The sequence below is a fragment of the Carcharodon carcharias genome, chromosome 5, assembly GCF_017639515.1.
Source record: "Carcharodon carcharias isolate sCarCar2 chromosome 5, sCarCar2.pri, whole genome shotgun sequence".
NCBI lineage: Eukaryota > Metazoa > Chordata > Chondrichthyes > Lamniformes > Lamnidae > Carcharodon > Carcharodon carcharias.
In genome coordinates this window covers 32,106,041-32,131,796 of record NC_054471.1, presented here as the reverse complement: position 1 = coordinate 32,131,796, position 25,756 = coordinate 32,106,041, and the positions used below count along the sequence as shown (strand labels likewise).

Genomic DNA, 25,756 nt, shown 5'->3' with positions numbered 1-25,756 from the left:
AACTACACGGCCAATTTGTGTCATTTGCAAATTTCCCAATTATACCTCCTACATTTAAGTCTAACTTATTAATATATACAATAAACAGTAAGGGCCCCAACACTGAGCCCTGTGGAACACCACTGGAAACCGTTTCCATTCACAGAAACATCCATCCACATTACCCTGTGTTTCCTGTCTCTGAGCGATTTTGGATCCAACCTGCCACCTTCCCCTGTATGCCATGAGATCTCACTTTCCTGGCTAGTCTGCCATGTGGGACCTTGTCAAATGCCTTACTGAAATCCATGTAGACAACATCCACTGCACTACCCTCATCAACCCTCCTTGTTACTTCCTCAAAAAATTCTATTAAGTTAATAAGACGCAATCTTCCCCTAACAAAACCATGATGGCTAACCCCAATCAATCTGTGCCTTTCTACGTGACAGTTTATCTTGTCTCTCAGATCTGTTTCCAGTAATTTACCCACCATCAAAGTCAGACAGACCAACCTATAATTTTCTGGCCTATCCCTTGCTCTCTTTTTAAATAATGGTACAACGTTCACAGACATCCAATTCTCTGGGACCTCACTTGTATTTAGTGAGGTTTGGAAAATGATCCTCACAGCATCCACTATTTCCTCCCTGGTTTCCTTCAACAGCCTGGGAAACAATCCATCTGGCCCTCGTGATTTATCCACCTTCAAGGATGCCAGTCCCTCCAGTACTTCCTCTCACTCTATGCTTATTATATCTAATATTTCACACACCTCCTCTTTAACTAGAATGTCTGCATCATCCATCTCCTTAGTGAAGACAGAGACAATGTACACATTGAGAACCCTGCCCACATCTTCTGTATCAATGACATTGCCATCACTGAATCTGCCACCATCAAGATCCTGGGGGTTACCATTGACCAGAAACTGAAGTGGACTTGCCATATAAATACTGTGGCTACAAGAGCAGGTTAAAGGCTAGAAATTCTGCAGCAAATCACTCATCTGCCGACTCCCCAAAGCCTGTCCACTATCGATAAGGCATAAATCAGGGGTGTGATGAAATACTCTCCACTTGCCTGGATAAGTGCAGCTCCAACAACATTCAACAAGCTTGCTACCATTCAGAACCAAGCAGCCCACTTGACTGGCACCCATTATACCACCTTCCACATTCACTCCCTCCACCATCAACACACAGTGGCAGCAATGTGTACCATCTACAAGGGCAGCATATGCATGGGAACACCACCACCTGCAAGTTCCCCTCCAGGCAACACACCATCTTGACTTGGAAATATATCATCATTCCTTCACTCTCGTTGAGTCAAAATCCTAAAACACCCTTCTTAATAGCACTGTGGGTGTACCTACAGCACAGGGTCTGCAGAGGTTCAAGAAGGTGGCTCACCACCACCTTCTCAAGGGCAACAATTGCTGGCCTAGCCAGAGAAACTCGCATCGCATGAATAAATAAAAAATGAATGGCACCAAGACAAATCAGCAGGTTGCATATGTGTGAGTAAAATGCCAGACATGCCATTGAGACCTTCTCTCTCCCCAAACAATTAAAACATTTCCACATGCTGGTCTTCATGAAGATGGTTCACATTTAGATCCAAGCAATGGTCTTAATGTTGAATTGACATAAAAATTATACTGTGAAAGAGGCTGTTCTGCCCAGCCACACTTTTCCTGTTCATTCTGCGTCTGATTATCCAAATCCCATGGCCGATCTATATCACTTTCTTCCTCCCCCCAGCACCTCCAATACCTTCAACCACCTAGCTAACCTATTCTCAGTTCTCATCACTAATTCCAGTAGCACAGCCTCACAGTCCTCTATGGAATGAAGGTCAACCTGCTCTCTGTCTATATCTTTAATCATACACCTATATCGTCTTGTCCTAGGACCCATAATAGCTGGGAACAGTCTTTTTCCATCTACTCTGTGCGATGATTATGATTTGAAACACCACTAGCAGATCCCCTTCCAGCTTCAGAATTGTGGAGCTAATTACATCTCATGGAGCCGGATTTTCATCACGACGGAGAGGCTCTCAGTTGTAACGAAAATCCGGCAAACGGCCAAAAATTCTAAGGTCCACCCCAGAACCTGGCGTTTTGCATTTCCACAGGAACGGGACTGGAGTCGGGGCCGGGATTCGCACAGATGCAATTTGTGGAGGGAGCTGTGGCCATTCGAATCATCAGCTGCCTCCACTGAAGTGGGAATTTTGTTAAACAGGAGCGTGAAACCCGGAGAGTTCAAATTTGAACAGGTCAGAAGAGGTCTGATCTTGGTGGATGTGTTTGGAAAACCAAGGTAAGGTACCCCTTTAGATGGGGTCCCGAGACACCTTCGGGAGAGGGAAGGCACCCTTTGGGAGAGGTGAGGTACTCTTTGAGATTGTTAAAAATGAACATGATTGCGCACTGTTTACATACAAAGTCACCTGAACTATCAAGCTGTGAAAGAGCTGTCCTGCTGTCAATGAACTGTCCAGCTGTTAGTGAACAGTTAAGGAGCTGTCCAGCTATCCACAAAGTGTCAAATTTGTCAAAGCTTTCAAAGCTATATAGGAAGTGTCAAAGCTGTCAAGGAACTATCCAAGGATACTAGGTGAGTTAGCATGAAGGGGGTAAGGGCAAAGGGTGGTGGGCGGGGGGCATGGGTTGGCATGCATTGGCAATAAGTTAGCATGGGGGTATGGGGCAACATGGGTGGATAGATGGGCACTAAGTTGGCATAGGGGATATGGGGGCCGTGGGGGTGGGTGGGGGGCGTGGATTGGCATGAATGGAGCATAGAGAGAGTGTGAGGGGTGAGGGCTGGAGGAATTTGTTTTGTTTTATTATTAGGCGCCCAGCCTTCTCTGCACCTTGCTGCCTGAGTATTCACTCTGGGATGGCCTGCCCTGACTCCTGTTTCAGCCACCAGCTGCGCCCTCCCCTGCCCCAACCTGCCACACCCCTGACCAAAAATCCAACCTACAGGACATCTCTGAAGGTCAGGTTCGCTGAGCTGGGATCTTCCTTCCTCTTAGGTTTTCAAAACCCAAGCCTGGCAACGCCCAAAGTAATTTAACAATTACTTAGCTTCACTCATATCCCTTTCACCCATGGCTTGTTGGTGTTTTGTATCATGGGTCTTGTGCCCTTCAAATTTTCTCAACCAATCTACAATGGACCATCAACCAAAATAATCAGTGCTGGGAAACCAATAACTGTGCACTCCCTACAGTCTCCTGACTGGAGTCTCAACGACATTCATGATATTTTACCGGTCCCACCCCCCCTCTATCAGCTTATATTTCACCTCATTTCTCTATTTCCTTAGTTCTGATGAAGGGTCATACGGACTCGAAATGTCAACTGTATTCCTCTCCAACAGATGCTGTCAGACCTGCTGAGTTTTTCCAGGTATTTTTTTTTTGTTTCACATTTCCAGCATCTGCAGTATTTTGCTTTTATGAAATTCATGGATGTTGGGATCTATAGATCTGAGAGATCTCTCAAATTTTCTTTGATGAGTGACTGATGCAGGAGGTGAATTGTTTGCTCGTTCAACTCAAGGCATCGGTCCCACAGTCTTTCAAAAGAAGCAGCTACTGCATGAGGCTGCAAACTATCAGAAGACTATTCCCTTTAGCCCTGCCCCTGCGGGAATTGCCATATGTATTCCCTTTAGAAACTTCCATAGTTTGACTCCCTGCCTCTGGAGGCCAAGCGCCCAGAGGCAAATGAAAATAGCCAATGGCATTGGAAGTAGGACTGCCATTTTGATCTGGCCATGGATAAGCTGACTTGTCAGCCTGCCTGTACAGGCCTGAAACATGCTTTTTAATTTCCATGCCTATATACGCTCACCTTTCATCAACAGTAAAAGAACATAAGAACAGGGGGAGGCCATTCCAGCATTCAGTTATATCTTGGCTGATCTGTAGTTCAACTCCACTGACCCATCTTTGTTCTATATATCTGTTGATAACAAAAAGCTATCAATCTCATTCCTGCAAGCTGCAATTGACCACCCCCAGCATCCATAGCTTTCTGAGAAAGAAAGTTCCAGATTTTCACTTGCCATTGTGCGAAATAATGATTTTGGCTTTCCCTCTTGAAGGACCTGGCTCTAATTTTAATACGATGCCCTCTTATCCTTGATTCCCCAACCAGGGGAAATGATTCTTCCTTTTTGCCGCATCAATTCCCTTTTAACATCTAATGGAGATTCAGAACCTGCAAATGAAGGTCATAAACATGACCTGTAAGCAAGGATACTCGGAACTGGGGCCGCCTGTGGGCGCTGCCAGGAAATTGGAAATGAAGACTGGGAGCGAATACACACGTCGCAGAACCCCCTTTCAATTAGAAGCCATTCTGGAATGTAAAGGGTAGTACCAGAGCTGGAAACACAGAACTCTGGGCAACTCTCGGGTTCGCAGGAGTACACTTCTTGTTGGCCAGACGCTTCACATTCCCACATGCACACGTTAGACGGCTGTTTCTGCAAAAACCTCTATTTAGAGAGCCTGTTATGCAGTGATCCTTATGGCTTCAAAATAAATGAGGCAAGAAATGCATTAAAAAAAAAGGGAAGCCAAAGAAACCCATGGTAAAAGGGACTTCTGTTTGAGAAAACAAGCAGTCGGAACTTAATGTGCCATCACCTTTTTCCACATTGGCACAGTGGCACATCTCCCTGTAAAACTGCAGGAATTCTTATCTCACCTGCAGGATGTGGATTTAAGAACTCTTTGTTCCTTTGCGATGCTGCCAGATGTACGATGCCAAAATAAATCGTTACTTTTTATTTTAAACACAGTCGGTCTAGCCGCCTGAGGAAGTGATGGTCAAGCAGAGGCCTAATGACCTGTAAACACTGCTCTCCTCTCATTGGCACCTCAGGGAAACTGCTGGCCCAATTGGCCAGGGCCAATGTCTTCCATGGGCATGTCTTCCGTGGACTATGACCAGTGTTACAAGGTGTTTCCACCCTGCCTTTTCTCTTTCGGGTGCAGTTCCAGCACCTTCTATTTATTGAATGAAGCTGCCTGATTTTATTAAATTAACGGCAACCTATCCTGAATGTTGAGGGTTGGCCGTAAACAATCTTTAAATATGTTTTCAACTACAAAACAAAAAAGGTCTGCTTCTATACTCCTGATGAAAGTCAGATTTCATCCCAGGCTCCAATACTGAAACCTCTTGTGGCTGGTTTGAGAGGTAGTGAGTTGGAGAGTGAGGCTATTTGAAGTCACGTTCCTATTGGGAATAACTATTGAGCATTTAATTGTCTCTAATTAGTTCTGTGAGGAGCAAGGTTTAGAAACAATTTGCATTTCCAGTGTAGTTGGGCCTTTTCAAAATAAGAGTGAACAAACAGGTACATACAACAGAGCAGTTAGCAACTTGTTTGTCTCTTTTGCAGAGGCAAGTTGCCATTTTAATTTCTCTACCAAACAGACTGGCTGCAGTTGGGAGTCACGAGTCAAGAGTGTGATGGAATATTCTCCACCTGCCTGGATGAGTGCAACTCCAACAACACTCAACAAGCTCGACACCAAGACAAACCAGTCCGCTTGGTCAGCATCCCATCCACCATCTTAAAAATTCACTCCATCTACCATCGACGCACAGTGATAACAGTGTGCACCATCTACAAGATTCATTGTAGCAACTCACCAAGGCTCCCTTGGCAGCACATTCCAAAGCCAAGGCCTCTACCATCTAGAAGGACAAGGGTAGCAGATGCATGGGAACACCACCACCTGGAAGTTTCCCTCCAAGCCGCACACCATCCTGACTAGGAAATATATTGCTGTTCCTTCACTGTCACTGGGTCAAAATCCTGGAACTCCCTCCTTAACAGCATTGTGGGTGTATCTACACTTAAAGGACTGCAGTGGTTCAAGAAGGAGGCCCACCACGAACTTCTCAAGGGCAATTAGGGGTGGGCAATAAATGCGGGCCCAGCAGCGATGCCCACATCCCCGGAAAGAATTTTTAAAAAGGCATTACAGATGTCAGCCTTAGCACTAGGAAGGGAAGATTGAGTTCAAAGATTATAGACTGTAGGAGGAGAAAAATTGAGGTTATGGCCTTTATAGTTGCAAGGAAAGATGATTGAGGATATAGCCTCTGGATTATGAGGAAAGAAAAACCGAACTAAGTAAAAAACAATGTTTTCTGCAAGCTATGCATACGTTTGGTTGCATAGCAACCCTGAAGGTACAGCGCACACTACTCGCGCAAGTATGTTGCTCCCTTTAAGATGCTGTGCATGCATGGCCACACACAAAAATTGAAGGTATCGTGCATTCAAATGAACAGGTCCTGCACAATGAAAAAAATTAAGAGGGGATGTTGGTAAAATGGGGCAGAATTTTGCCCTTGTCAGGCAGGCTTGGCGGGGGGTGGGCAGGAGCGGTTAGGGAGCCAACCACCGCCTGCGATCGGGACTGGACCACGATTTCACGCTGGCGCGCCAATGAAGGCCCACCCTGCATGAAACGCGTGCTGCAGCACTCAGTTTGCGGGTAGGGGGGGCGGGGGGGGGGGGGTGCGGGTAGGGGGAGTGCAAACTTCCGCATGTTCAGGAAAAGCTCCCTGAGGCGCAGAGCTGCCTCAGAGAGATGAAGATATGAAAAATTAAAAATAAAGCATCGTAGGATGCTAAAAAACGGACATGTTAGAAATTAGCATGAATGTTTTTTTTTAAATGATTGTTCGAAACCTCATCCCGCCCGTGGATGAGGTTACACAGAAAATGCAAAGGCCGCATGGCCTTTCTGTCTGCCCTCCAACTGTAAAGTTGGCCGGGCAGCAAAAAATGTCAATCAGTTGGATTGTTAATGACCTGTGGTCGGCTTTTTAATTGTCGATGGGTGTGCTGCCAACTCCCACGCGCATCCGCCGACTGAAATATCGCGCGTCATTTTACACTTGTTCGGGTCAGGCACGCACCTGCCTGACAAGTGAAAAACTCTGCCCATGATTCCCTTTTTGAGAGCTTAAGGAAAAGTGGATTGGAGTAGGGGACAGGGTTGAGTTTTGATTTTAGTGAGGAGGAAGAGTGGAGGGGACAGTACTTAGGACAGGACGGTGGAGTTCGGTAAGAACAAGAGCTGAAAAGCATCGCCATACATATGGCTGACAGATCAGCGTGCCCAGTGGGACTGCTAACTATAGCGTTGTCAAGTATTCAGTCTATCTTGTTGTGGTAACAAGCTGCTGAGATGGGATTTGAGATAGAACAAGGTCACTTGAATCACTCTGTGTCTAAATCTCTCCCTCTTGCTATCACTTTCTTTAAACAGCTGTATAAACTCAAAACTAGAAAATGCAACACTTGACTCTAATTGGGCCCAAAGGTATTTCTTTTCATCCAGTGATCTTGTTATTGAACATCAGGCATTTCTAATATCACCAGGAGTAACAGTTGCTGGGGTTCTTTGAGATGTCTGCATTGTAATAGACATTACAGAGTTGAGGTTTTTAAGTATTGCAACTGCTAGAGAATCTCAGCCATGGGTTTTGTGCGCCCAGAAGTTTGGGGCAATCTGCCTGGCAGGAAAACATGCATAAACTTGCAGTTATGCAGCACTCTTCATACCTGACAGGGACTCGATGGGCTGAATGGTCTCCTTCCTTGGTGTAAATAACTTTTTGACGCTAACTTCAAAATATCCCTATGTGCTTTACAGCCAGTAAAGTACTTTTCTAAACTGCAGTCACTTTTGTAATTTAGGTCCCACAAACAGCAATATGATAACGTCCAGATCACACATTTGGTACCTTCGGGGTTGCTATGCAGCTAAACGCGCATGTAGCTTACACGATGGCCAAATAACCTCCTTCTGTGCCGTTAAAATTCTGTGATGTTGTGATCTGCTATAGTGCAAAGAATTTGCCAGAACACCTGGGAGAGTTCCTATGATCTGCTACCTGCACCGTTTAAATGTTTCTTACTGCCCAACATGTCTAAACTCTTGTAGAGTAACTAAGGCACAGAAGGAGGTCATTCAGCCCATCGAGTTCATGCCAGCTCCCTGCAGAGCAATCCAGTTGGTACCACTCCCCTGCTTGGTCCCTGTAATCCTGTAAATTTCTTTCTTTCAAGTGCTCATCCAGATTCCTTTTGAAATCATTGATTGTTTCCAGTTCCACCACATTTGTGATCAGAGAATTCCAGGTCATTACCACTCGCTGTGTACAAACGTTTTGCCTCATATTCTGGCATCCCTTGCCCAAAATCTTAAACCTATGTCTCCTTTGTACCATCAGCCAATTGGAAAAGGTTTTCCATGTCTACCTTAAGCCTGTCACACCTCCATCAAACCTCCTTTTGCTCCAAAGAAAATGACCCCTGCCTTTCTAGCCTTATCTTGTAACTAAACAATTCTGATAAATCTGCTCAGGAGCCTCTCAAGAACCATCACATCATCACATCTTCCCCAAAGTATGCTGAGCAGAACTGGATGCAATACTGTAGTTGTGGCCTAACCAAAACTTTATAAATATTCAGCATAACTTCCCAGCTTTTGTACTCAATGCCTCTACTTCTGAAGCCCAAGATCCCATATGCTTTGGCAACCACTCTCTCAATATGTGCTGCCATCTTCAAGGATCCATGCACATGCACCCCCAGGTCCCTCTGTCCCTGCACACTCTTTAGAACTGTATTATTAAGTCTATATTTGCCTCTCCCTATCCCTTCTGCCAAAATGCATCACCTCATGCTTCTTTGATTAAATTCCATTTGCTACTTGCCAGCCCACTCTGTAATTCCTATGTTCCTATGCACTGAGTTAGCCTGTCTCGCAAGAGATGCTATAGTTGGCTTTGGTGCTGCTAGTCCAGAGATGGGATAAATCACTCAGGGTTTTAGGGTCTCAGTGAGTGCATGTGGGTATTGAGTGGGGACTGAACTGGGCTCAACAATGATGCCTGCCATATGAAATACCAACGAGAACTTACATTTATACATCGCCTTTAATGTAGTAAAAAAAAAACCTACAACACTTCACAGGGGCAATATCAAACAAAATTTAACACACAGTCATATGAAGAATATCAGGGCAGATAGGCAATTAAAGAGATAGATGTTAAGGTGTGCTCTGAAGATGGAAGAGAGATGGAAGAGGTGGATTGGTTTAGGGAGACAATTCCAGAGCTTAGGGCCTAGACAGCTAACAGCAGGGACACCATGGATGGAGTGATTGAAATTGAGGATTTGTGAGGGCTGAACTAGAGAAGTGCAGTTATCTTGGAGGGTTGTAGGGTTGGAGGAGAGATAGGGAGGGGCCAGGCCATGGAAGGATTTGAAAAGCAGGATAAGAATATTATAATTGAGGCTTTGTTCAAACAGGAGCCAATGCAAGTCAGCAAGTGCAGATATCCTACAAATGCTGCCTATCCAAATTCACAGGAGAGGAGAGAAGTGGCTCAGCTGGGGTCTGTCAATGTTCAAGGAACTGTGACCCAGTGAGTCACCATCTTCGGAAGAGATGTGGGGAATTTTCTCCTTTCTTTTCTCTTTAGAAAATTAATCTTCGACAACGATGTGGTTGTGTCATCTGACAGCTTTGATTCTGAAAGAATGAGGCTTTTCTTTTTAACAATCCATTGGAGGACTGACCTTCAACATTTAGCGCTGTCTGTTTCCATTTATTGTCGAGTTCTTGCATGTGGAGCCTCCAAACAGTGTCAACGTTCCAAACTCTTCTGCTCATGCCAGACACTCAGAGAGTTGATTTGAACAAGAATCAGCATAAACACACTGAATTAGAAAGGCAGCAGGATGTAGAGTTGGGGGGAGGGGGGTGCGTTGGGCTGGTTTTGAGGGTAACTACATGTTTTAGCCTGGAAAACTCTGCTACCCATATCTTAGCTTGCACCAAATCTCCCGTTCACCCATTACACATGCTCACAGACTTACATTAGCTTGTGGTCCACCAATGCCTCAAATTTAAAATTCTCATCATCATGTTCAAAATCCTCCATGGCTTCACCCCTCTCCCCATCTCTGCAACCTCCTCCAGCCCTGCAGCCCACCAAGAACTTTACATTCTTCCAATCTTGCACCCCGTGCAGCTCCAGTTTTCTTTGCTTCACCATTGGCAGCCATGCCATCAGCTGTCTAAACCCTGGGTTTCCTTCTCTAAATTGCCTCGCCTCCATCCCTCTCTCTCTCTCTCCTCCTTTTCGATGTCCCTTGAAACCTATGTCCTTGACCCAGCTTTTGGTCAGCTGTCCTGTAGTTTCTTTCAATGTTTGTTTTATTACATTAAAGGCACCACATAAATACAAATTGTTGTTGTTGATGTTGTAGTGGGTTGATAACGCTGCTTCCCTTCACAACTGCCTTTGGGCAATACCTGGACATAGGCCTCGCTGCATCAATTCCTCAGGCATGTGCCACTGACCTCCTTCTGGCCAACTCTGCTTCTAATGATTAAATTCTGAGCGTCATCACGTTGCTGATTGATAAATGTGCTGACTGGGGCAGTAATGAGCCCTACAAACCTAGATGTTGGAAGCCCAAGCATGTGCACCTGAGTTATGGTGCAGTGGGAAAGTTACACTGGCCTTCGGATGCCGGAGTTATAGGGGGAGGAGATTCATCTACCTCATCGCTATCCAGTGATAACTGAGGCAAAGTGAATGTGTGTGGATATTGGGTGAGGGCAGGTTATGGCTCTTCTCGTATGTTCTCCCTGATCACCTAACCCATCTACACTCAATGGGTGGAATCGTCCCAGCTTTGCACTAGGTGCAGTAGCAGGTGGGAAAATGCATTCCCGGGAAACATGCCATTTCGATGACGGGCGGGCTCCACTTCGCCTGCCACACCGTCATCTCGCCGCTTCATCACGCCAGGTACCACATTTAAAGTACAGCCACACACACATCTCTCAGTGCTTCCAGCCCAGGGCTGCTGCGCAAAAGATATGGCCCTGAAGGGCAAGGAGACTGCCACCCCCAGGTTCAGTGACACTTACCTCGAACGCCTTTTGGACACTGTGGATATGCACCGTGATGTCCTCTACCCCCCTGTCTGGCTGCAGGAGGGGCAGCAACATTACCGCTTTGACTTGGAAGGTGATGGCAGTGGTGATCAGTGCCAAGGTTGCACACAGGAGGTTGGCCATCCAATGCAGATGGAGGATTAATGATTTCATCCGTGCAGCCAGTGTATGGCAACCAATTCATCACTTTAAACTCATACCCTCAGGCCCATCACACATTCACTGGCACCTCACTCACTGCCAGCTCAAGGAACATCACCACTCACTCTCTCTCACACACCCTCACATCTCCACCTGGCCTCATCTCCTCTGGAGACTGCCTCCTCAGCCCTCACCATCTTGAGGCCACTTGTATAGGTCAACATGTGCCCCACACACACCGAGGATACCCCCTTTGCCCAGTACAGCCCTCACCCTGCAGCCTCTTCCCTTGCCGGAGGCCCCCTTCTCCAAGCAAGCCCTAGACCTGCATCCATACAAAGCCACTCCTTATGGTTGATCTGGTAGGTAGAGATATACCTGTGAGCCCCCCTAAAAGTGATGTGGTGCTGTCTGTAAAGCCTGGTGCTGACTGAAGCAAGGTAGGTAAACAAACCTTGAAGTCCTGAGCGAAGTGCAGCTCACTAGGTGCATGTCGCTCATGTGCGGTTATGAAACATGTCGGCATGCAATCACGCCAATATGGGCTGACAATCCAGTGTGGGATGATGAGTCTGGCGGGCTGGCCTTATCGTGATATGCAGATGAATTACAACGAAGTTCCCATCTTCCAATGGTGGGAAACGCGGCCTGCTATCGGGAATCATAAACTGGTTTTACGACATCACGAAACTGATTTTTGGTTTTCTTGCCATATTGCCTGCTCACACCGCCGAGCACGCCTGACGCCAGCGGACACAGAATATTCCGCCCAATGTCCAATTTCCCACATTTGAGAACTGCCACTACCCATGGAATCCCCAACCATCAATATTTTGTGGATTGTCATTGAGCAGAAACTGAAACTGTACCAGCCACGTAAATGGTGTGGCTACTAAAGCAGGTGACAGGCTTGGCTTTAACCAGAGTGATTCACCTCCTGATTCCCCAGAACCTCTCCACTATCTATGGCACAAGTCAGGGGTGTGATGGAATACTTTCCTGCGTAGGTGCAGTTCCAGCAACATTCAAAGAGCTCAACACCAACTAAGACAAAGCAGCCGGTTTGATCGGCATCCCATTCACTGCCTTAAACACTGACCCCTTCTATTACTTGCACACAGTATACACTGCAAAAACTATCTACAGGAAGTGGTGCAAAAACTTATCGAGGCCTCTTCAACACCACCTCCCAAGCCTGGGACCTAGAAGGATAAACTTGGCAGCCGCGGTTGTTCCCTTACAAAACTCAGTTACACTTACAACGAGTTCTGCAAACCTGGCGTTGAGTTCATCAGCTGGTGGGATTGGAAGAGAGAATTCCAGAAGCTGTAGCGGCACACTGCTGTCCTTGAATGTGATCTCTGGATGATCGCTGCTCTGGAAGCAACAAAGAAATCCCAATACATGCCTGTTCCGTTTCCGTGGCGCCATGGTCACCATCTGTTGTGCTAGCTATAGCTCATGATCTGTAAAAGGATGGAAAACAGGAGCAGTGAATAAATGTCATGCACTTGGCAATGTCTTGAGTCATCAGCACTAGGCTTTTAGATAAATTTATCTAAAGGGTGTTCCTAAGAGAAGACCATCTTAACTTAGACGCATGAACTGATACGGTGACACTGTGGTTACATAACTGGACCACTGGTCCACGGAACATGAGTTCAAAATCCCACCCTCGGCAGTTTAAGAATCATAATTCAGTTTTAAAATCTAGAAATAAAAAACAGTATCAGCAAAGGTGACCGTGAAGATATTGGATGATCATGAAAACGTAAGTGGTTCCCTGAGGAACAAAATCTGCTGCCCTTAGCTGGGCTGGCCTATATGTGACTCCCGTCCCACAGCATTATGGGTTGACTGACGCTGAAGTGAGCTAACAAGCTATTTAAACTGATACCAATGGTGCAAAAGAGACAGTCCGCCACTACCTCCTCAGGGCAACTCGTGATGAGTAATAAATGGCAGCCCTGCCAGTGATGCCCACATCCCAATAATAAGCCAAAAGTAAAATCGCTATTGAAGGTTAAAGAGAAGGAGCAGTAGGCGCAAGGTACAAGTAAAGGTCACATGCCAACTTCCCATCCCTCAGGAGTTCAAATATTTTACAGGAAAAGTGGCCTGTGAGCAAATATACGGAAGACAAGCCTGTGACAATATGCTACAGTCCATGAAAGAGCTTGTGAACGTGTGCGTAAAACATGGCAAGAGAAAGAAACAGGAAGTGAAAATGGGTGCAGTAACACAGCGTCCGTGTTACTCCACCAGTAACCCAAAGGCCTCGGCTAACCCGAAGGAAATGAGCTTAAATTCCATTGTGGCAACTTGTGAGTTTAAACTTAGTTAACCAAATACATTTGGAATTAAAAACTTAGTATCAGTGAAGATGACTGTGAAGCTATTGAATTGTTGTGCAAACTCAACCGGTTTACTGGTGTCCTTTAAGGACGGAAATCTACCACCCTTACCCAGCCTGGTCAACATGTGACTCCAGGCCACTGCAATGTCAGGAGATGGTGGCATAGTGGTAAGGTCACTGGACTCCCAGAAGGAAAAAACAGTTCAAACCAGAACTCTCATTTTCCATTTTTATTGGTGTTCCATTTTAAGGTGTACAATACCAGTTCAGACCAGTTTTTATTGCTTTTTTCCTTCTCGACTAGTAATCCAGAGGCCCTCGCTAATGCTCTGGGGCATGCAGTCAAATCCCATTACGTCAGCTGGTGGAGTTTGAATTCAATCAACAAAATCTGGGAGATGCTAGCCTCAGTGATGTGACCATGAAGCTGTTCGTTTTTTAAAGTAAAAAAAACCCATCTGGTTCTCTAATGTCCTTTCAGGAAAGAAATATACCATCCTTACCCAGTCTGGCCTACAAGTGACTCCAGATCAACAGCAACATGGTTGACTCTTAACTGTCCTTTGAAATGGCCCAGCAAGCCACTCAGTGCAGCGACAATTACGGGCGCACGACAAATGCTGGCCATGTCAGTGATGTCCACATCCCATGAAAGAATAAAGAAAGAAAATGGTTCACTCTTATTAGCCCTTTGAAATGGCCTTGCTTCTGTCAGGCCTCAAACTGAGAGCTGGGATGAGTACCACCAAAGCTGTTTGAAGGGCCCAAAGCTTTAAGAGGAGAAAATTGTTTCCAAAGAGGTTCAGTTATCTTGCTAAGGTTGCAGAATACTGCTTGCTTCTTTAGCGGGTAAGGCCTTAGGCTGCTTTGCCTTTCGCAGATTGTCCGGGGTGCTACTAAACCTCCTTCACAGGCACCAGTGAACTGCCCGGCACTGCAGATTACCCTTTCCCTAAGTTGGGAAGGGGTCAGTACCAAGGACCTTGGGCACATTTAAGTCCTGCTGCCTCACTTCCACCAATGCACTGGAGCCACTTTCAGTGTCCAGCTTTCTGATATCAAGATGGGCAAGGCTAGGTCAAAATACCTTGGATTCAGTAGTCAGTGCAAAGAAACTTCAAAATGTCCACCATTTTGATTAATAATATGCTTAAAATAATTCACCTGCAATCAAAAACTTCTCTTCTGATTCCCATTGGCTGATTAATGTTGGGCTGTTCTACTCCATGCCTTAATGTTTGGCTCCTGATCATTACGTATACTAAATAGGCTTTTTAAAAATATCTTTTTCAAATCTATTTTATTTTCCTCTCATCCAGGTTTCCCTGGGACAATGGCACATTGCACTCGAAACACCAGCCCACCGAATCAGCTGCTGGGAGGTACACACAACAGCCGGCATGAACAGCCAGTCAGTACACTCAGCGCGACGCTAACAGAGGACTGTTTTCCCACATACCACCAATTACCTCACTCTGCACAGCCCTGGCAAAAGCTTTGGCAGCTTGTCCACTGTGCTCAACGGTGAGTGGCCCTGGAGGCAAAAGAAGAAATGAAATAACACGGAAAGAAATTCTGTTTGGAGCTGAAAGATGTGACAAGGTGGCATACAGCCATTGCGTGCCAATGGGTCACGAAAGCAAGAAGCAACCTTGCATTTCTCAAAAGCAAAATGATGATTTATAACATACAACATTTTGTATTAGCATTTTGCTTTGGGATGATTTTCAACAGTCTGGGTGTGGATTCTCAACTCCCTCACTTTTTTTTTTAAATTGATGAATTAAAAGGGCTGAGGTCGAGCATGCAGGACACCCACAAATGGAATGCTGACCTTTATACCAGGAGGTCTAGAACACGAGGGGATCATGGCAGTCCTGCTTCAGCTATAGAAATCCCTACTTAGACCACACCTCTGGAGTACTGTGAGCAGTTCTGGGCACCACACCTTAGGGAAGATATATTACGCTTGGAGGGTGTACAGCACGGGGTTACTAGAGAGATACCTGGGGCCAGGTTTTCCACTTTAAGGAAGGAATTGGGAGGCAGGTTAAATTCCAGGGGCCAGGGCATATTAGCCCTGCAGAGATGGCTCTGCCACCCAACTGGTGGGCGCAGGGATGGGAATTGAGGTGAGACACCAGGGAAGCGGGACATGTTCTGGACTGAATCAGCAGCCATCGCTGTAGCTGTTTGCAAATTAATGTTTTAGGAGTAAAGTTGCCGAAGTTCAAATTTCCCACATCTTGTAGGGCAGCAGGAGGCCTGGAAACCAGGACAGGGAAGACTGGTGACCCATTCTTTAAAAGCAGTGATTTTTTTTTTATATATACAATGGGGTAGGACACATCTGCCACGCTCAGGCGCTTCAGTTCTACCTTTAACTGCGCCTTCTCACATTAGCTCACAGCGACCCACCGAAGATTGGAAAACGTCCTGGGGATGGGCTCCTAATGAGCTCACAATGATCTATGTTGTCTCATCAATTGGAGCACAGCGGGGGACGGAGGTGTTCCAAGGCCAGTACCCTCCCCCACCCTCAGGAAGGTGGCAGATGGTGGAAAAGAGGGCGGGATCTCTGGCCGTACAGCTCAGCGGTCATTTTACCTGCTGCCCGCCTCCTTTTCCACCTGATTGGGAATGGGAAAACTCCACCCCTTGACCCCCAAGCGTTAAATTACATTGAGAGAAAGGTAAAAATTTCTACACAAACTACCCTTTCATCCCTTGGAAGTTGGAAGGTTAAGGGGTGATTTGATCACAGTTTTCAATATGAAGGGAATAAACAGGGTAGGCAGAGAGGCATTATTTCCGCTGGTTGGCGAGTTTAGGATTTAAGGGCATGGTCTAAAAATTAGGGCCAGCCCTTTCAGGATTGAAATTAGGAAACACCTCCACTGGCAAAAGTGGCAGGAATTTGGAACTCTCTTGCACAAATGCCAATTGATGCGAGATCAACTGTTAATTTTAAATCCAAAATTGATAGAATTTTATTAACCAAAGGGTATGAAGAGATGTGAGGCAGAGACAGGGATGTGGATAAAAGTAAAATACTGCGGATGCTGAAAATCTGAAACAAAAACAAAATTTGCTGGAAAAATTCAGCAGATCTGACAGCATCTGTGGAGAGAAGGACAGAGTTAACGTTTCAAGTCCAGATGGCTCTTCTTCAGAACGTTCTGAAGGAGAGTCATCCGGACTGGAAACGTTAACTCTGTCTTCCTCTCCACAGTCATGTATATGGAGTTAGGCCACAGATCAGCCATGATCTCATTGAATGGCAGAACAAGGTTGAGAGGCTGAATGGCTTCCTCCTGTTCCAGTTTTCTTATGTTCTTCCCACCATGGTTGGAAAGAGTTGGACAAAAGAGGAGACATGGTGGTTTGGTGGTGTCAACTATAGGTTTTAAAGGATCGCTGACTGGGGGAGGAAGTAGATAGATTTCCATTAGGCGTTTGTGTGAAGGGCTGTGGAGCAAAGATGGGCAAGTTGAATTGAGATGTGGATCAGCCATGATCTATTTGAATGAAGGAGCATGTTTAAGGGGCAGAATGGCCTCCTTCAGTTCCTAATGTTCCTATGAAAATAAAAGACCAGGGTACATGAGGGGCTCCACAGTTGTATGGTGATGCAGTAGGATCTTTGGTCAACACTTCCTCACTAAGTGGCCTGAAGTGAAATAAGGAGACGTTTTAGAGGCCTTGTATAATCACTGCTCTATAAACATCATACACTTTGAAACAGAAAACGAACACCAAAAAGAATTATTGTAAGGGTAGTGAAATAGTAAATCACTCGCGGACTAGTGGCAGTGAAACTATAATCATGGATGTTGGAGGCACAGTTCCAACCATTATCATCTGCCTTTGTGACACACACAAACAAAGCTGCCAAGGAACCAGATGGTCACACTTCAGCTCATCTAATCATCCAAAGGAATCAGGTGCGATAGTGCTGCTAAAATGCTGCCAAGGCATCACTACAGCTGTCTCACACTGCCAAGCATAGAGACGTCACTCTTTCTTTTAAAGGGAAGTATCTTGATTTGTGCTGCATAGAACACCAGGCCTCAATAGAGGATCTAGATTTTAAGGTAGGATTAGCGTTGCAGGGATTACGTGTGAATGCTATGTTGTCAGAACTTCAAAACATGGGGCTACACATTTGCTTGTCGATGTGACTTCAAAACATGTGAATGACATGCTGCCTTGCCAGGGTAACTCCAAGCACTGTCCTAACTCCAGGTTGCTAGGTTGCATACTAAATATATTTTGAAGGTGGCATGTCTCTGCTAGTACAGAAACAAGGGCAGCACAGTAGTGCTGAAGTGCTGCTCCAACAATAGATAAAGCTGAATCTGTTTCCTTGCTTCACAGCTGAAACAAAACCCCCATTGGTAGTGATCAAAGGCTGCCAGGAACTGTCCAGCGCCAAACAGCAAAGGCCGGAGCATCTCACAGCTGAACTATACAAACAGTGGCTACAGTGCTGGTGGAGGTGGGAGCAGAGAGAGAACAACAATAATTTCACAAAGGCTTGTTCTGTTCTTGTTAACCCAGGTGATGCCAAATAGTTTGAGTCATCCACTGAGTGTGACAGACCACAATCCAGTTATCAGTGGGGACCTTCCCCACTTAACATTGTTGAAAGGCACTGGCTGCTGAGTTTTCAGATTTGGGTGACATTTTAGTCCCCAGACCCAAGTAATGCCCAGTCTTTCCTCGCCCCTATTGTCACTAATAAGATCCAAATAATCTCCACAAGCAGCAATCAAGTCTGCTCTTCCAAACTTATACCTGATCATGGTATTCATGGATTCCAACTCACACGTTTAAGGACAAGTTCCAAAGATTAAGACCATAAGACATAGGAGCAGAAATTAGGCCATTCGGCCCATCGAGTCTGCTCTGCCATTCAATCATGGCTGATAAGTTTCTCAACCTCATTCTCCCACTTTCTCCCCGTAACCTTTGATCCCCTTACCACTCAAGAACCTATCTATCTCGGTCTTAAATACACTCAATGACCTGGCCTCCACAGCCTTCTGTGGCAATGAATTCCATAGATTCACCACGCTCTGGCTAAAGAAGTTTCTCCTCATCTCTCTTCTATAAGGTCTTCCCTTTACTCTGAGGCTGTGCCCTCGGGTCCTAGTCTCTCCTGCTAATGGAAACATCTTCCCCACATCCACTCTATCCAGGCCTTTCAGTATTCTGTAAGTTTCAATCAGATCCCCCCTCATCCTTCTAAACTCCATCGAGTATAGACCCAGAGTCCTCAAACGTTCCTCCTTAACGACCCACTGAGAAAAGAAATTCCTCCTCATATCTGTCTTAAATGGGAGACCCCATATTTTTAAACTCTGCTCCTTAGTTCTATATTCCCCCAGGAGAGGAAACATTCTCCCAGTAGCTGAAGAAAAGTCACATGGACTCAAAACTTTAACTCTGTTTCTCTTTCCACAGATACTGCCAGACCTGCTGAGTTCTTCCAGCATTTTCTGTTTTTATTTCAGATTTCCAGCATCCGCAGCATTTTGCTTTTATCCTCCCAGTATCTACCCGTCAAGGCCTCTCAGAATCTATATGTTTCAATAAGATCACCTCTCATTCTTCTAAACTCCAGTGAGTATGGGTGCAACCTATTCAGCCCATCTTTGTAAGACAATCTCTTCATCCCTGGAATCGTTCTGGTAAACCTCATCTGCACCCTCTCAAGGTCCCTCACATCCTTCCTAAAGTGTGATGACCAGAACTGGATGCAATACTCTCGTGGCCTAACCAGAGTTTTATAAAGGTCCAGCACAACTTCCCTGTCTTTGTATTCATTACCTCTTTTTAATGAAACCCAAGATCCCATACGCTTGGCGAACTACTCTCTCAACGTGTCCTGCCACCTTCAAAGATCTTTGTACCTGAACTTGGATATTTAAAGTGAAATAAGATTTAGAACTTAACTTACTAAGCGGAGACTCTCCAATTTGCAAAGAGGAACTAAGTCTCCCTAGATTGCCCCACATCCCTGGCCAGAGACACAGGCTGGTAACACGGAGAAAGTAAAATGATGATTTTTTTTTTAAACATTGAGCTGAAGTGTATAGAATTTGATCTTTGTGTCTCTTTGACAGGGTTCTTATTGTATAAAAGTTATCGTGTGAGTGCTTTGCGCTTGATCGCACCTATCGACAGAAGCTAACTCCACTTTCTTTTCACTGACTGCACTGATGTTTGAAAAGAAATCTTCCGAGTGCAGATAGCACAGTATGATGAACAGGATTCACAGCTGATGTGACCAGATTGGAAATATTTCCTTACGTCAGCTCCTAGTGCGTCATAACTCTCTCAGCAATGCCTCCCATGACAATGTGTTTCATCGATGATACTCCATCCAACAATTAGTTGTTTTGTGGGGAATTTTTATTTGCAAGGTTCCATGAGAATTGTGAACCGCCTCATAAGACCATAAGACTGTAAGACGTCATTCAGGAAACCACAGGCTAACTAGTCACAAGATATTAAGCAGTAAAGTCAGAGTCAGTGAATGCTCATTCATTTGAGGGCTGCTAGTTCTGAAGATGAGAGCACTCTTTTCACTTCCTGACAGCCATGGTTGGATTTTTGGCTCCTGCTGGGGCCAGGATTGGAGGCAGGAGGGAGCAGACAATAGCCCTCCCTGCTGGCATGCCAATTCCCCAGCTCCATCCCACCTCCAGGCCATATATGAGAGTGGATCAAGGGAATGGCAGCACTATCCGCCTGCATGTGCAGAGCAGCTGATCAGGCTTTTTAAGGGCCACTTCAGGCCAACTGAAGGAGGGCCACTGGGACTTTCCATCCGGCTTCCAGGTTCCCGCAGGCGACAGGGGCCAGATTAGGTGCCTAGAGGCAGCCTCACACAACGGATCAGGGGGAGGTGGGGGAAACACTCCCGCCATGCCCAGAGTGGGTGCAACCACAGGCCGGCCTGTAGAGGGGTCCCCCACCAGCCCAGGGTGGTGGCCTGCTCCTGAATCCACTTCTTAATTAAAGATCTTTTAAAAGTTGGAGAACAGGACACCTCTATCTTGAAGCCTCCTCTCTCTTACTTACCTTCCATTGCAGCCTGCTGTTCCTTTCTAGCTGCAAGGCCTCTGACTGACCCACCAGTTTTGAGAGCCCATCCATGGCCCTTTATTGGATGGAAAGCCTTCCCCCTGTCCATGAATTGGTGAGTAACTCTTTCCTCTCTGGGGATTGGTTTGGCGCATGGAACCAGTCCCGGTCTCTGTTTCTGTATGCTGGAGGGGAAAATCCAGCCCCCAATGTCAGCACCTTCCCATGCAGGTCCTCACAAAGTATTACAAGGTGTCTGCTGTAGACACTCAACAACTTCAGTGGCATCAGCCACATACCTAAGCAGCCTGAGCATCTTACTTTTATGGGGTTGGGGTGGTGGTGTGGGGGTGGGGGGAATGGGGGCAGTTTGGCTAATGCAGCTCAGTGTCTGTTTGTACAAATTGCATAATCTGGGATTGCAACCTGCAAGATTGAGATTGTAACCATTTAACACAAAATATCACATTGGATTTATATTTCACTGTTGTTTATTAACCACGGTCCACCCCTCCCCATCCACCAATTACACTGGATTGGGAGGCGAGGGGGCTTCAAATACCCCCTGATGTGGGTGCGGGGATTTTTCATACACCGAGGCAAGCTAACAAAATGTATACTGCTTACGGACTTTGACAAAGAAAACTTCCATTGACACATTGATCATCTTTCATCCAGGTGCCTTTTTGTAATAAACAGTTGTGAGAATACTCTTTTTTGAAAAGTGAACAATAACAGTAGCTGTTTGTACAAATGTTTTTGTTTGGAACAATCTCAAATATACTGTGCAGGGGATATAATGGAACCTCCTTTCCATCCTGCTCCAACCTTAGGAGAACATGGTGTACGTGAAACTTACCATCTCCCACATCAGGTATGTAGCCTGACTGTACGACATTGTCCCTATCAGGCCAACTAATGCTCAATGATTGAAAAGGTAAGAAAGTATTACATTTATACAGTGCCTTTTGTGATGTCAGGACATCTCAAAGATCTTTACAGTCAATGAAGTGCATTTTGAAGCGTAGATACTGTTTCAATGTAGGAGCTGTGGCAGACCAATTTACACACAGCAAACCTCCACAAACAGCAATGTGATAATGACCAAAGAATCTGTTTTTGTGATGTTGGTTGAGGGATAAATATTGACCAGGACACTAGGGACAACTCCCCTGCCCTCTGCAAAATAGTGTCATGGGGTCTTTAACGCCCACAATAAAGGGCAGGCCTCAGTTTAATATTTCATCCTTCAGTATTGACTAGAGGCTCAGCCTAGATTTGGGGTGGGTCTCAACCTTCTTGTTCAACCACAACCTTCTTGTTTATTATACGGATCAGTATCCGCCAGGGACTGAGCTGAGGCTCAATCAATCAGCTGATTCCAGTCTCCCATTCATCGTACATGTTGTATAAGCCACTTTAAATAACCAGTATATCAACCAGACCGAATCGACATGCATCAAATATTCGATAAGTATACCGGCATCATACACTCAAGGGCAGCTCACAAGGCAACCAACCTGTAAGCTCTGCAAAATAATCGGACTCTTAAAAATTATATTTTCCCCACTCAACACAGGCTCAGGAAGCAGCAAGAATTGTCTGTTCTCAGATGCCATCTACAGCACTAAGTTCTTGGTAAGACCCGCACTGCAGCTGTCAAACCTGAAGCATGGATTCCATTCTGATCCATTCACTAATGGGATTACCATTATCTCCCAGTGCAAAGTATAGCATGTCAGCACCCACACTCTATATAACCTCACCTTGCACCACCTCCATCTTCCAAAACTACCGTCCACGCCTCATTCGGCCCATGAGGCAGTGGGAATGATCAGAGCTGGCAGATAAGAATGTTAATTTGCAGCCACATTTGTATCTGATAAGTAAGAGATTAAGACCCTGGATGAGGTGTAGAGGAGAGTCAAGAGTAATGAGGAAAGGCTGGAAAAGCTTTCAGCTGTGAAAGGACGAGATGGCACCTCTCAAAAGTGTAGTAGTTAACAGCAATGAAAAGATAAACCCAGTGCATCACTTCAAGTTAAATGGTTGCAATAGAGCAAGGGACACAAATGAAGCATTTTTGACCATGGTGCATTGTGTTCAGCTAAGAAAGAACACATATTTGCATACCACCTCAGAATGGTCCAAAGACTTCACAGCGAATGAAATACTTTTGAAGTGTAGTGACTGTGGCAGCCAATTTGCATACAAGATCCCTCAAACAGCAACATTCAGTTTTAATGATGTTAAGGGATATGTACTGGGCAGGATATCAGGGAGAAATCTCCTCCTCTTCTTCAAACAGGGCAATGGAGTTTTTTTTAACACCCCTGAGAGGACAGACAGAACCCTGCAGTGACACCTTAAATTTACATACTAGAGTGGGAGTTGAACACACAAATTTCACACTCAAAGGCAAGAGTGCTACCCATTGAGTGACAGTTAACACCATAGTTAGAAAGTGGGTAAAAACAGGTTCACTCACAGGAAATGGCTGCTCTCTGAAACAAGTAGCCGAGGGACACACCAACCTATTCAAATACAAGCAACTTTTTGGCTTTGTTTGAATACATGTTTGATTAGTGGCTTTCTGAGTTTAATCCAGGATATAAAATATACAATAAAGCGGCAACAAAGATGAGATGCAGGGATAATACCAGTTTCTATGTAACGATTTTATCCACAGCACTTTAAAATGTCTACTCCATGCTTCTAGTTCTAGCTTCCAGCTTTTTCTACAGTTTTGTTTAGCTTCCTCTGAGTCCATACCCACATTTAACCAATCAAACACAGTGAGCATCAATAGTAAACAGAGTCACATAATCAAACACAGAAAAATTGAACCACTGAACATGGACAAAGTCTTCAGGTGTTCGATTCTTTGGACTGTTTGATTCTTCGAGTTACAATGAACGTCTTTCAGCATCCATGTGTAATACATTTTTTTTGTAATTAATACAAAACTAGTCAAAGCCTGTTCAAAGGAGATGCAGGGTTATAGACTCCCTGTAGTATTGCACCAATATGCTTATTTTATGACTGTATCCCCCTTTCTTGCCTCATCTTCTTACTGGATATTGCCAGCCCTCCACACCCTCAAACTAAGTGGCCACTCTTCATGTTCTGTGTCAGCAGACTATTTGACTGTGGAAGGCATTGCAGCCAAGCCTAAACCCAATTGTCACCTGACATCTACACATATGATGCTTTCCAGCAAGGGCCACTGGATAGCAATCAGGAGTGGGAACAGTATCTGATTCACCCCAAGCCCCTATTTGCTGCTAGAACTGACACCAACGAACTCAGCACCAAATCTGAGCCTAATCTGCGACCTTGTGGTCTGTAGGCTGCAGTCCTGTATCTGGCAATGCTTGTACTTACTAGGCCAGTGGATGTGTTAATGCTGAAATGGCTTTCCATTTCGGGGTTTATTCGCGGCTTCTCAAGTATTATTTGGCCAATGATTGTTACTGATCAGAAGCATTTATCACCACCAGTAACGTCAGCTGCTGAGTTTATGCTTACTTCCCCTGCTCTTCTTTAAATCTCTACAGCTTAGAGGTCCCAATTCCGCATGGGCCATCATGGCCTCGCGCAAAACATGTCTCAGAGGACGAATCCCAGAGTGAGTGGGGATTTTCTGCTCAGTCACTTGAGATGGATTGTTAAAAAAACATTTGTGTTACACATTTAAATTTACCCTTGGCTGCTAGACAAGAATGAAACCCAGAATTGGTGCCTCAGTTTTGTGCCGGATGTGTGGTATTACTGGCAAAAATAATATAGCAGATTCATGGCAAAGTAGTCCTAAGGATTTAAAAATTAATCTCTATGTAAAACATTATTAGCACAGCTTCAACACTGGCTGATTTTGAACGCTGAAACTTGGAGTCCATTTAAAATCTCCTGGCTATATTTCACAAGTCCATTTTCCTTTGTTCCTTAATACCTATTTTAGTCCCTCTCCTGAAGACATGACCTTTGAATGGGGTTACAATTGCACCACATTGAACACCCAATTGATAGCTTACTCCAGTGGTCCTTTAAAACACATGCAGCAGACCTGGGAGGTAGAAAGTGCCCTTGGACACCCACGGTTCCCAAACCTCTTCACGGCTGGAGTTTCACTCACCTTGGGCGGAATTTTACGGCAGTGGGATTTTAAGTTCCCGCCGAAATCAATAGAGTTTAGAATGGCTCGCCGCATTTTACATCCCCATCCTCGCCACAATGAGGCCATAAAATTCAGGCCCTTGGGTCTGGTTCTGTCATAGGCTAATTGATAAGATGATAAGAGACTGATTGCAATGATTAGTCAACAACTCGATTATCATTGTTATCATGCCACTACCAGGAATGTAGAAGGTGAACTAGGTGAGACCTTAATCTTTCTCTGTCCAGCAGTTCCTATGCTCCCAAGTGTAAATTCAGTCTATGAGCGTTAAAGAGGTGAAGTTGGAAAGATCGCATTGTTATGCTCTCTCTATCTGACATTCAATCCCATTGACTACGATGAACATTGGATGGAGAGTCACTGCTACCCAGAATGAATTTCTGTCTTCATGAGGTCGAAACATATAGAATTTTCACACCATATAATGATTATTTTCAATGCCCCATATTTGCCTTGAAGCTCAAACTGTTTAATTTTAAATGCAAATTTGTCTTGCAGTAGAAAGACTAGAACAGCTGTGTGTCATTTTTAGCATGAGTATTTATCACCATTTACATCCCATCTGGTATGTTTATAGAGAGATTACACAAAGGCTGGCCAAACAATGATTTTTCACTAAAACTGCGACCCTTTAAGAATATGTTTGAATAACCCGTTTACAGGGCAGAACTTCCGTTCCTGCCAGCAGCGGGAATTGTGGCGGGCGGGGGCATTTAATTTGGTGGGAGGGAAAAAAATCTGTTTCCTGACAGTGGCTAAACTGCTTGAAGTTTGTTCTCCCGATTTTCAAGGTACACTAAAGGTGGGTCAAGCTTCCCGACGAGCAATCTCGGGAACCCCATTTGCATGCATCAGCATCTCATGCATACTCATTAAACATCACGTCTTGGATTATCAACACCCTGGGGGTTACCATTGACCAAAAGCTGAACTGGACTGACCATATAAATACTGTGGCTAAAAGAGCAGGTCAGAGG

The 25,756-nt window shown here is 45.1% G+C and overlaps 1 protein-coding gene across 1 annotated transcript in view; it reads right to left on the bottom strand.

Moving 5' to 3' along the window:
* The window catches only part of daam2 (dishevelled associated activator of morphogenesis 2), a 357,408-nt gene that overhangs the window by 213,765 nt on the left and 117,887 nt on the right, over positions 1–25,756 (bottom strand). The window contains exon 2 of the mRNA XM_041187923.1: positions 12,415–12,620. Within this exon, the coding sequence (XP_041043857.1) occupies positions 12,415–12,594 (180 nt within the window). The 5' untranslated portion in view covers positions 12,595–12,620. The remainder of the gene's footprint in view (positions 1–12,414; positions 12,621–25,756) is intronic.